The 12967-nt window shown below is 51.4% G+C and overlaps 1 protein-coding gene across 1 annotated transcript in view; it reads left to right on the forward strand.

The window, feature by feature from the left end:
- ADGRG5 (adhesion G protein-coupled receptor G5) overlaps positions 1-8080 on the forward strand; it is a gene marked incomplete at its 5' end in the record, with an annotated part of 23220 nt that extends 15140 nt beyond the window's left edge. Inside the window, 10 exons of the mRNA XM_080936654.1 lie at positions 6-81; positions 430-586; positions 995-1114; positions 1595-1711; positions 3023-3175; positions 3821-3942; positions 4188-4456; positions 5477-5594; positions 7387-7664; positions 7876-8080. Coding sequence (XP_080792780.1) covers positions 6-81; positions 430-586; positions 995-1114; positions 1595-1711; positions 3023-3175; positions 3821-3942; positions 4188-4456; positions 5477-5594; positions 7387-7664; positions 7876-7976 — 1511 coding nt within the window. The 3' untranslated portion in view covers positions 7977-8080. The remainder of the gene's footprint in view (positions 1-5; positions 82-429; positions 587-994; positions 1115-1594; positions 1712-3022; positions 3176-3820; positions 3943-4187; positions 4457-5476; positions 5595-7386; positions 7665-7875) is intronic.
- Between the last annotated feature and the right edge of the window lie 4887 nt (positions 8081-12967).

A 12967-nucleotide genomic window follows, 5' to 3' on the forward strand; every position in this document is an offset into this window, starting at 1 on the left:
CACAGAAACCCTGCCAGAGCCACTGTACTTGATGAAACGCCTTGAGCAGCCCATAGGCCGGGGCTTGTCTTCCAGAGTGAGGTGAGTCAGGTTTACCCTCAGCCATACATGTATTCAGCAGGTGGTGACTGAGTCTCCACCCTGTGTCTACTACCAAAATCTGGAGTTGCAGGAAAGGCTCCACATAGTCTTCCAACAGTTTTTTTTTTTTTTTTTTTTTTTTTTTTTTGTCTATTGAGGATACTTAATGATATATTATAAGCCAAAAAGATCCCTGCATTTCCTAGGCAGGGGCTCTCAGACTTGGGGGAGGGATATGGCTTACACAGGGGTTGGGGTTTGGAGAGCAGAGATATGATGGTGGGAGGGCTGGGTTGGAGACCCCATCCCTAGGCTGTCTCCAGCTCCTTCTCTCCTCCCCATTTCCAGGCATATCCACCACCTGGAGCAGATGCTGCTCAATGCCAGCTTCAGTGGGCGCAACTTGACCTTGCAGACAAACTCCATCCAGTCTCTGGTCTTCAAGCTGAGCTGCAACTTTCCTGGTCTCTCCCTGTCCAGTGCCACTTTGGCAAATGTCTCCCAGGTCAGTGGCAGCCCTGAAAGTCCTGCTGTTCCCTGTGCTGTGTGCTCTGCGTTCTGCCCTCGTCTGCTTTACTGCGGGAAGATCAGAAAGAGGAGGTGCTCCTGGTCAGGGTCTTCATCTTGATTTTGCCTGGAGGTAGAGGGCAGGTCTCTGGGGCTGGTAGGAGCGAGGGCTACAGGTGTCCTTTTAGGACTCTGGTGTGTACAGGATGGGATGCCTGGCTAGTGCTGGAGTGGGCACTGGGGTGGTCATGTTCTTAGGGGATGAAGATGGGTGTGGAGGTTCCGGGGGAGTGCTGTCAGAAGGCGGAGGCTCAGGTTAGGCCTGGTTGTTAAGGTTTAATGTGGAGGAAACCTAAAGATGTTAGGACTGGATCTGTGGTCCCAGCCCATCTGCTGCTACCCACAGGCATGGGCTCCACATGCCATGCAGTTTCCTGCTGAGCTGACCAAAGATGCCTGTATGACCTCCCGGCCTGCAGAGCTTCGACTCATCTGCATCTATTTCTTCACTGCACACCTCTTTCAGGTCAGCAGCAGGGGTGGAGGAGGAGGCTTCTGCATCACAAGTTGGCAGGAGGTGTGGAACAGCTCACTGTGCAAATATAGCTGGTCGCTGCCTCTCTGGGCCCCGCTCTCCTTACCTGCTTGAGGGAGAGACAAAAGCAACTTAAGGAAGGAAGTTTGTCCTTGCTCATAGTGTCAGGGTGCAGTTCATCATGGTGGAAGTCCTGCAGCCTGACCTAATCTCCATAATCCCTCCCAGGCCTACCCAGGAGCTCAAGTCTAGGCGACTTGAGTTCTTGTCAAACTGACAATAAACATGAGTCCTCGCAGGGAGGTAGGGTTGCAATCTGTAAATGAGACCCAGGACCTTAGGGTCATGTCTGTTCTGAGATGGAAGACAGACAGAAGGCAATGGGGAGGAAGGTCTAGGATGAGAATTCTCATCTCGCCCAGGGTCTCTCTGACTCCCCTCTACTTAGCCCCGTTCCTACTGCCCTTCCAGGATGACCAGAACTCATCACTGCTCAATAACTATGTCCTGGGGGCCCGGCTGGATCACAGGCCTGTGAACAACCTTCAGAAGCCAGTCAACATCAGCTTCTGGCACAATCGGAGTCTGGTACTGTCGGGCCTGCCTCCACCCCAGCGCTGACACTTTTCCAGTCAGCTCTGGTTTGGCCAAACCAAAAATCGTGGCGCCATCTGGGAAACAACTTTAGATCTGTTCTTTGAAGATTTCTGTAAAGAGACGAGGAAGAAGTTTTGTTTTTGTTTTTTTGGTTTTTTTTTTTTTTTTTTTTTTTTTTTTTTTTGTCTCAGTTGCTAGGGCTACAGAGCCAGTTTAAGCTTGCTTAAGCCCTAATGAGATTTATATGTTCCTATCAATGGATGTTTAGGGGCAGTCCACCTTCAGGTGCAGCTGGATCCAGGCATGGATATAATACTGTTAGAGTTCGGTCTTCTCTAGCCTCAGCAATGGTTTCCTGCCTTGGCTTTCATTGCTATGGTGAGGAGGCTGAAGACACTGGGTCTCCCTTCTGTTCTGAGAAGGTTCCTCCCCCAACGGCGCAAACCAGACTCATGCCCGTGGCTGAACCAGGCTGTATCCAGATGAGATGAGTGGATTTGCTAGGCTGGTCACATGGGGGAGGGGTAGCACTGGTGCTGATGCTGGAACAGAAAAGGATGCCTGGGAGGCACCTGGGAGGCACCTGGGAGGCACCTGGGAGGCACCTGGGAGGCACCTGAGAGGCACCTGGGAGGCACAAGTCCTGATGCTGCTGCTTCTGGGTCCTGGGCCTGCCTGCATCCCCGTGGAAAAGCTCAGAGAGCTATTTTCTGGCTCTGTCTGTCTCCAAGCCTGGGCAAGAGGGCTTTCATTCTCAACTTTACAGTGACCTTTCCTTCTACCTGCCGGGCTTTGGCACTGCCCTTCCCTTTGGAACGAGTGTCCCATTGTACTTCCATTTGATCCACGCACCCCCAGTCCATGTCCCTCTGTCTCTCTTCTGCTGGTTTCCATGGTCTGCCTGTGTCACACACCTTACTTCCACCACAGGGCTTGGCTGCCAATGAGTTTCTCTTGATGGGTGGGGGGAAGCAAACAGTTTTGTACAGCAGACTTGTGGCACGAAAGCCCAGCACTGTCTTTGAGAATATTGAGTAGTCTCTTGTGTTTCTGCCAACCTCTTGACTTGAATATGTATGGTCCATTTTGCAGATGAAAAAAAAAAAAAATGGGGCTCAGAGAAGATTGCTTACTCATCCAGGACAGTGAGAATTTTTGGTGAAGATGAGGCTGGCCTCTGGGATTGTCAAAGCCCAGCCAGACCCCACGAAATGTTGGCAGTGCTTCAGTTGACTCTCTCTTGAGCCCCAGGCTCCCAGTCCCTAATATTGGATCTTGTCCAACACCCACGTTTCATTTCAGGAAGGGTATACAGTAACCTGTGTCTTCTGGAAGGAGGGAGCCAGCAAGCGCAGCTGGGGTGCCTGGAGCCCCGAGGGCTGTTATACAGAGCAGCCCTCGCCCAGTCAGGTTCTCTGCCATTGCAACCACCTCACCTACTTCGCTGTGCTCATGGTATGTAGGCATTCACCTTGAGTGACGGGGACAAGAGCTTCAGGGGCCCCCTGATATGTGGTGCAGTCTCAAGGTTAAAGACAGAAGAATGCCAGTGAGCCCAAGCCTCTCAGGCTTAAGTCACACGAGTAAACTTAGGGACTTACATTCCTTTAAAAGTCTATTTAGGCTTTAGTCACGGCTCAGTCCAGGGGCTAAGACAGGATTCTGTCTCTATCCCTTGACTATGCTTCTCCATCCTGGCTTAGCCCTCACTAGGATGCTCAATGGGATAATAAGGCAGCTGCCGGCATCTGTAGGCCCTTGTCTTTCAGGCCAGTAGAATTCAAGAGCCTCCCTGACCCAGCCTTAGTCTTGGGATCAAATTCAGGTGGAGACTCTTGAGTCTATCACTGTGGGCTGCAGGAGGAAGGCCCCAGACAAACCAGGGTTGGCACACCTGTCCATACAGTGGGAGAAGTGGTTCCCCAACGGTGTACATAAAAGTACTCAGGAATGCTTTTAGGGAGACACAGGGATAGCAGTTATAGGTGACACAGGCCATGGAGCTGGGCTGTAGGGAAGGTCCGGGAGGCTTCTCTGGCAGAGCCCAGAGAGAGCTGGACGTTTCTATGCTTCAGGCTCTCAGTCCCTTTTGCCCTGTAGCAGCTCTCTAGAGAACCGGTGCCCGCTGAGCTGCAGGTGCCTCTTGAGTATGTCTCCCTTGTGGGTTGTAGCATCTCCATTGCGGCCTCGCTGCTTACCATGCTGCTGTATGCCCACTCCAGGTAATCAGTCCTCTGCCTTGCCCAGCCCGCCTGCCCCATTGCTGGTCCGTGTCTTCCTGCTTGCCCTAGTGTCTGCCTCCACAACCCGGGCAGGTGGGTGTTACTCAGAGGGAAGGGCCACTGGACATAAGCCAGCCTAACAGCGTGGCAGCCATTAGGTTCCTTGCCCACTTGCTTCCGTTTCCCCATTATTGTGCATCTGTGAGCCAAGCCATGGCTCTATCTGGGCGATGTCCCACTCACAGGAAGCAAAGTGACTCCACCACACGCATCCACATGAACCTGCATGGCTCTGTTCTACTCCTGAATGTCACCTTCCTCCTGAGCTCCCGGATGGTCCTGCCCATACTGCCCAGGTCAGGCTGCATGGTGCTGGCTGCCACCTTACACTACGCACTGCTCAGCAGCCTTACCTGGATGGCCATCGAAGGCTTCAACCTCTACCTTCTCCTGGGGCGTGTCTACAATGTCTACATACGCCGATACTTGCTCAAGCTCTGCATGCTGGGCTGGGGTAAGGGACATCTATCTCACTGGCCTCTGGAATTTCCAGTGTACAGGGTGCTGACCCCAAGTCCTCCTGCCTTTCATAGTGACCACCTCTAACTCCATCTTCGTCAATCATGTCAGCTCTGCCATTACCTCCCCCAACACCACCATTGCTCCTGCCGTCACGACTTCTGTTTTCAACACTATCATCACTACCATTGTGGCCTTCACCACTTTCAATCTCAACACTATCATTGCCTCCAGTCCCCATCTCCACTACCATCATCACCACGTCCCTGCCTCTGCTACTCATGCCTGCTTGACTTCCATTTCCACCCACTCCATCTCAATTATCCCCCCTTCCTCACCTTCGCTGCACCCCACCACCATTTCTATCCCCGAACTCATAGTTACCACAGCAACGCCATCATAGACCCTTTCGTCACCGCTTCAGCCCATCTTTTAATTGTCTCCATTTCCTTCCAACTTTCCCAGCCAATGCCACCTCCTGTTAGCTCCCTGTTGCGATATCCTTTTCAACCCAAATCGCCAATTTGCTGCAATATCCTCCTCAACCCAAATAAACCCATTCAATGAAAACACAACTCAGTAATTAGGAAAACAAGCTGCAAGTCTATTTTGCACAGATTTACCACTACACTCTATTCCCCTCCTAGGAGATCCCTTATCACTTGCAGTTAGCTGTCCTTCTGGTCCTGATTCTCCTCCCCTTCTCCTCCTTTGACTCCTCCTCTTCCCCTTTACCCCCGACTCCTCCCCTTTCGTTTCCTCTCCTTTTTCCCACCTCCTGTCCCTGTCCAGTCATGTATTGGCTTAACATAAATCTACAACTCCTTACCACCTCCCACGTGACCACCACCACTGCTGCCACTCGGGACTGGAATCTCACCAAAGTGCTGACTCGGAAGCTGGAAGTTGTGTGGAGCTGCAGTTCAGTACTGTGTGCACCCCTCCCCTGTCACCAAGCCCACAGATCAGAGCCAAGTCATCTTGGGGCCTTCTGAGTCTTTGTCTCACCCTTCAGGGTTTCCAGCCCTCTTGGTGTTGCTTCTTCTGATGGTCAAGAGCTCAGTGTACGGACCATGTGTGCTCTCTTTCTCCAAAAGTTACGAAAATGGAACAGGCTTCCAGAATGTGTCCATGTGAGTCCCTGGTGAGGTAGAAGGGCAATGAGGGCCTCTATGGTGAAGTGATGGCTGAGGGGCAAAGAAGCAGCCATGGTTTAGATGGGGGGGGCAGATTCTGGTGGGTTCTGCCTACCCCTTCTGTGTCCCTGAGCCCTCAGGGAGGGAGACCTGCTCTGTGTTGACTGACTAGGAAGCCATAGAGTGGATATCAATATTTGCTGAGCCTCTAGGACCAGTTAGGAGGACTTCCTGGGAACACTTGGACATATATCACATGGCCTAATGGGTTGGTCCTGTGTTTTGATCTAGTGCAGGTCCCAGAGCTGCTTAGCTTGGCTAGCACCTGATTGCTGTACCTTCATGCCATCTGTCTGTCTGTCTGTCTGTCTATCTATCTATCTATCCATCTATCTAACGATCTATCCATCTTTCTTCCTTTCTTTCTTCCTATCCATCTATCTATGTATCTAATGTATCTATGTATGTATCTATTCATCCATCCATTCATCCACTTACCCATCCATTTATCCATCCATCCATCCATCCATCCATCCATCCATCCATCCATCCATCTAACAATCTATCCATCTTTCTTCCTATCTATCTATGTATGTATGTGTCTGTCTATCTTTCTTTCTATCTATCTATCTATCTATCTATCTATCTATCTATCTATCTATCTATCTACCTACCTACCTATCTACCTACCTATCTATCTATCTATCTATCATCTCCTTACCTATCTACTCACCTATCTGTCTACATTCATAAACTGAAATGACATTTTAAAGAGCATCCCTCAAGCAGTCTGGCCATGCAGCTGCAGAGATGCTGAAGTAGTGAGCAGGAGTAAAGACTTCATGCTAGATTATTTTATAGAAGCAAAAGCAAAGGGTGCTCAATGCTGGCTACCAGTGTATGCATGACTCTCCCAAATGATGTTCAGGGACACTGTGACTTCAGTATCAGGGCCCCAGGATGGGGTTGGAGGGATCTAAATACATGTGACAGGAATCCAGACTCAGTTCCCAGACCAAGGAGCGACCCTTGCCCCTAACCAGGGTGTGCTCCTGAGCAGGAACCTCAGTGACCCTAACTATAGAATGAAGATGGTTAGGGGCCTGCCCCTGGCCTGCCATGAGGATTGCCTGGGATGACCCATGTTGGCCATGAGGTGTGGTCTCTGACCCGAGCAAAGCAAAGCCCCTGTCTTGAAGATGTCCTAGAAAGGTCAGGGCCCAGAGGCACCTCAGGCTCAGTGCCCTCTGTGGGATTTCCTGACTGCTCCCCTGCTCCCTCGTTCTTGCATGCTAGAGCATCTACTCGGCAATCCATGGGTGGTGCTTTATGCACTGCTCAGGTCTAGGCTGGTGGGGGGGAGAGGTCAAAGGTCAAATGTCACCATTGCACGAAGGCGGTGGCGAGATGATGACAAGGGTGAGGTAGGGTAGAAGAGGAAGCTTCCAGAACAAGAGCCCAAGCTGCCATCCACTAGAGTGTTGCTCAGGTTGGCATGGAGGAGGTAAGGCAGGAGAGGGAGGGGAGGAGGTTCAGTTGGGTCAGATTCGAGGCTTAAGGCATCATAGTTGAAAGGAGGCACCCCAGTGAGTGGAAGTGCCAGGTGATCCTGCTGTGGTGGCAGATGGGAAGCTGGGCAGAGGAGTTTTGGTGTATGAACTGTTAGGTAAGTTATGGAACGTCAAGACCAGTCAGGGACAAGAGCTGGTCCCAAGGCTCAGGTGTACTTGGCTTCCTGTAGGTCTTGGTACCATGCTAATCCTGGCCCTCCCCCCTCCACCCCCTGCAGGTGCTGGGTACGCAATCCCATGGTACACAGCATCCTGGTCATGGGCTATGGTGGCCTCACATCTCTGTTCAACCTGGTGGTGCTGTCCTGGGCTCTGTGGATCTTGTGCAGGCTACGGGCACAGGAGAAGGCACTGAGTCCCTCGTCCTATCGGAACACTGTCATGGTGTTGGGCCTTACCGTGCTACTGGGCACCACCTGGGCCCTGGCCTTCTTCTCCTTTGGTGTGTTTCTGCTGCCTCAGCTCTTCCTCTTCACTATCTTTAACTCGCTCTATGGTAAGTCTGCAAGAACTCACAGGGCCACAGATGCTGGGAGGGGGCTAGTCACTGAGGTCCAGGGGTGGGTGGTGAGTGAGCCCACAGCTCCATTTAAGCTGATCTAGGAGCACATTTACCCAGAAGAGTGCCCTCTGGGTCTGTCCCTCTGTCCCCCAACAGGAGGTTGTTGGGTTCTAGTGACCTTCTCACTAACCAGCCTGTCTTGCAGGGTTTTTCCTCTTCCTGTGGTTCTGCTCACAGAAGCGTCACTCAGATGCTGAAGCCAAGGCAACGATGGAGGCAGTCAGCTCCTCCCAGATGACACACTGACCCAGCTCCTGCCCTGTAGCCTCAGCCTTCACTGCTTCCAGCAGCCCATGACCTTGGCTCATCCAGGGAAGGTGGTAGGCTGGTGGCAGGACAACAGAGTCTATTGTACCCTTCAGCGATCCTTCCCATCTCTCAGAACGACCTGGGGCAGACGGCAGCATGTGACTCTTTATCCTGGTTCTTCATGTCCGGATGCAACTCCATTGGCCATGTTATGAACATAGCTTGGAAGTCAGGAATCTACACTAGACTGGACCACACCTTGCACCTTGCTCAGCACTTACAGGATTGTGGCCTATGTTTGGAGCCACTCTTTCTTTTACCAGTCCCAGGAACTCCAGCCCTTCCTCCTCCTTTTAACCACCACAGATGGTATAGACCAGCAGCCAAGGCCAAGCCGCTGTCTCTTTCCATGAAGCTGAGCCAGCTGGGCTTGAGAGATCTAGATGCTAGACGACTGCGTAGGCATAGGGGTGTGTGTTCAACATTTACCAACTCTCTGCCCACAGTGAGAAAACATCTGCACTGCCTGGCAGGCCAGGTGGGAAACGATGCTTATTAAGTCAGTGCTATCCCCAGGGTGTGCAGCAGGGGGCGCTGTGGACCTGCACGCCAAGGCATCGGTGCCAAAACTGTCCCTAGAAATGCAGATGTTACCTGTCTGAGGACAACCCTTCCACCAGTAGGCGAGTAGGGACTTCCAGTGCCTTTGCCTTTCACACATCCATTGTCTTTCCTGTGCAGCTGACCAAGGTCGCTTTTGGGGCTTTGTGCCCAGGCATTCCTGGCACCAGGGTAGCTGGTTGGATAGACTCTCAGGTCCCATGCCAGCCGCTAGACACATATACTTGAACAGTAAGGGATTCAGAGCTGGACGCCATCCTCCGCAGAGGGTCCTCTGCTTTTGTGGGTGTTTCTGGGTAATTATGTTCTTAGCTCTTTACTGGCTGAAGAGCGGAACAGGCTCTGGGCCAGGTTGCCTGGGCTCGAATTTCAGCTCTGTGGCTGTCTACAGCAGGGGTAACAGTAGTAACCAACTGTTTGGAAGATTCAGTAAAAGAAAGGATCCACAGTGAGGTCTCAATACATGGTCACTGCTGCCAGTAGATGTATATGTATTATTATTTGTGTGTGCGTGTGTATACATATGCACACTTGCGCATGTATACCAACAGAAGCCAGTGAAGGATGTGGGGTATTCTATTCTATGGCTTTTTGTCTTATTCCCTCGAGACAGGGTTTATCACCAATACCGGAGCCATGCTGACAGCCAGAAACCCCAGCAATCACCTAGTAACTGGAGTGAGCTTTCACCACCTACCCCTCCCCCCACGCACACCAGTGCTGGGATTACTGGCTCCTGTGACCATACTTGGCTTTTTACGTAGGTGCTGGGGTCTGAGCTCAGGGCCTCATGTTTGTGCACAAAAGCTCTTATGTACCAAACCATCTCTTCCGCCCCCATTACTGTTAAGAGCTTCAGCTGAGGAGAGCTCTTCAGGTCCCAGGCCTGGTGCTGTTTAACCCCACTGCTCCTCCTTAGGCATATCCCTTCACTCCTCCTACTGTTCTTGGAGGAGGACCTTGCTTAGCCCTTCTTGTCCCCACTGTGCCAGTGATGTCCCCTACACAGGTCAGTTTCAGGCTAGCCCGGATCTCCATCCCCAGTTCCTGAGTCTCCTTTGGTATGTTTGTCATACCCTTCATGAATCCTCCACATTTGCACCACAGGTGAAGCCTCATTCTCACTTTGGTTCCAGGCAGTATCCTCCACCCGATCGATACCCAGCGTTAGTCCAGCGTGGGGAACCTTTGGTCTGGGTCTCCATGCTAACGAGGGTACTGAGGGATCAGGAAATTGGGACAACTGGGTAGATGGGGAAGGCTTAGGTGTAGCTCAAGCCAAGGGCTTGGCCTCCCAAAGCAAGTAAGCTTAGAGCCACCCAGTGGAGGATGTGGCCACAGTGACAGCCCTAAGCCTGTGGCTCAGAGCTCCACTGGTGGGGGGAGGGGTTGGGAGGTCATCCAGGCTCTGGGGCAGTCATGTAAATACCCCAGTGGGGATGGAGAGTTGGGGCAGCCAAGAGAGATATGTGCTGCCAGGTTAACTCTAGCTGTCCCACAGTCTTCCCAACAAACAGCCTAGGTGGTGGTCCAGCTCCTGGGCTTCTAGACTAGGAGGGAGGGAGAAAGGTCAGGGATGGAGTTTGGGGATACTGTTCAGAGAAAAGCTCTAATGGGGCATTTAGTGGAAAACTGACAGTAGGTGTGGGGTCAGAAAAGCCCTGGAGTCTGTTGAAAAGAGAATTCCAGATAATACAAAAGAATTTCACTTTTGAAGACATACTTGGAAAAGTTACTTGGTTATCTAAAATTCAAATTCAGCCTCATGTCCCATATATCTATTTTTATGTTTGCTAAATCCAACCCTAATTAAAAAGTATTGGCTCAGGAGTCTGGGATGTGGGTCTACATCTCTCAAATCACCCCAACCAATACCAACTGAGCAGCCCCTCTGCCCATCAAATGAGCCCACTCTCAGCCCACTTGGAACATTCTTCCCCAAGGGCTCCACTGTATCATCAGCCCTGGCTCAGAACCAGCCCCACTCTGGACAGAGCCTCCTTCAGGCCTCTTTGCCTCCCCAGAAGCTGGAGGAAAGCTCCTTCCCTGAAGCCTGAGCATGTTCAGTCCACGGTTTAAAGCATCCCACACCCTCCTCCTCCTCCTCACTGCCAAACTACCAGTGTATCTTAGGAGCATAGGGGGCCTAACGTGTGCCGTCTCTCCAGCCCAGATCTTGTCATACCAAACAACGTTTGTTTCTCCAGATAGCATTCTTCTCATCTTTGGGCTGGTCTTTCTCTGGAACCTCCCACTCCCTGTCCCTGATGTCTCTCACTTGTGGAATGATAGTTATACATCCTCAGCATCTTAGCATCTCAGCTTGGTTCACCCCCAACCCCCTCCAGCCTGGACAGAGACATCCCTGACCTCCAGTGTGGATGAAGCTTTCTTTCCACTCCTTTCCCCTGAAGCAGAAGTTCTTTCTCCGTCTTGCAACTAACTGTCCCTGTCTGGCTCAGCTGCCAGACGGAGAGCATTCTGGAGACAGGTGCTGTGTCTCATTTGCTCATTCATCCATCATATAATGGTTTAACACTTATATTTTGGGCATTGCACTAGTTGCTAAGGATATATAAATGAACAAGTCATCACATTCTAGTGTGGGGGTGTCTTACAAGAAGCAGTTTAGCAAACGGATATAAAATATGACGGCTGGTACCATGTATTGTGAAGAAACATAGGAAAGTGAGAATTGGGGGGGAGGGGCCGCCACCCTTGTTTTGTCAGAGGCTTGAGGGTGCAGGAGAGGGTCAGTGAGCTGACCTGAACTGGTCATTGGTGGGGTGGAGTTTCCTAAAGCAGGTTTTCCGTGTGGACTTTAGGAGAGCTAGGCGTAGGGAGGATGAGGAGGGTCTTCTCCGAGATTAAGCTCCCAGAGAGCTGGGGCTGGGAAGCCTTCTGCAAGGGGGTAGCAGTCTCAACCTGGAGAAAAAAAGCCCCTTGGTTAGGTTGGGAGGATTTGCTCTGTGGGTAAGATCAAGCAAAAGGGTTCCATATCCGTCCGCCCATGTCACAAGTGTGTGAGCCACTGTGAGGGGCAGGCCACAGAGAGGAAAAGGGGACAACAGGACACCAAGAGGCCGAAGGAGATGTTTAAAAGAATAAAAGCTGCAATGACATGATGTGGATATAAGTAAGAGGAGTAAGGGTGGGGTGGAAAGGGAGAGAGATGTGGGGTGGAGAGGAGGAAGGGGAGGAGGGGGAGGAGAGGAGGGAGAGAGAGGTGGGGTGGAGAGGAGGAGGAAGGGGAGGAGAGGAGGGAGAGAGAGGTGGGATGGAGAGGAGGAAGGGGAGGAGAGGAGGGAGAGAGAGGTGGGGTGGAGAGGAGGAGGAAGGGGAGGAGAGGAGGGAGAGAGAGGTGGGATGGAGAGGAGGAAGGGGAGGAGAGGAGGGAGAGAGAGGTGGGGTGGAGAGGAGGAGGAAGGGGAGGAGAGGAGGGAGAGAGAGGTGGGGTGGAGAGGAGAAAGGGGAGGAGAGGAGGGAGAGAGAGGTGGGATGAAGAAGGGGAGGAGGGGGAAGAGGGAGTAAGGGGGAAGGGGAGGGGCAATGACATCAAAATGAAACTTTTAGAAATGAAAAACCATTCTAAAATCTAGAATTCAACAAACACTCCACAACCAAATGAAGGGGGAGAGCTAGGAGTTGCTTATAAGGCAGTGAGAGGCATGGCATGAAGTATGGGAAGAGAAACAGTACAGAGTGCAGAATCAGAAAAGTCTCCCAACAAAATCCCAGGCCAAGAAACTAAAGTAAGTAGACAGACAGACCCAGGAGCATGGCGCTTCCCAAGGAGAAAACGGGAAAATGAAGCTGCACTTTGCACCTCTGAAGGGAGCTTCAGACGTAGAGAAGTGAGAACAGTCATGGAGAAAGGCCAGTGTGCGACGTGAGCGTCTCCATTCCGAGCCATAATGATAGGGTGGGAGGCTGCAATGGGTCCCCAAAGGGAGGTGAACAAAGAAATGTCAGCTAGAATTGCCTGCGGCCAACAGCGCCAACAGCCCTTTCATAAACTAAGACACAGAGGAAATGTTCTTTTTAACGTTGAAAGGTAAATAAAAGCTGAGCACAATCTAAAGAGATTTCAGAGTGTACTCAACAAAGAAAGTGATTCCAGAAGTTTATTCTGAGACACACGGATTGGGGAGCACAGAAGCAGTGGGCAGACCAAGGCCCATGAAGTCACGTGGGTGAGACTGTGCCTTTGTTGTTAAAGACAGGTCTGAAATGCCATAGGATAAAATATTAGAGAGGGGAAGGCCAGTGCTATAATAATGTTAGAAGCCTCTGTGTTGACCAAGGTTGGTAGGAACACATTGCTATCAATGCTCTGGTTTGTGTAGGATTTAAGTGTGTCCAGCCAA

The sequence above is a fragment of the Micromys minutus genome (assembly GCF_963924665.1).
Source record: "Micromys minutus genome assembly, chromosome: 24".
Taxonomy (NCBI): Eukaryota; Metazoa; Chordata; class Mammalia; order Rodentia; family Muridae; genus Micromys; species Micromys minutus.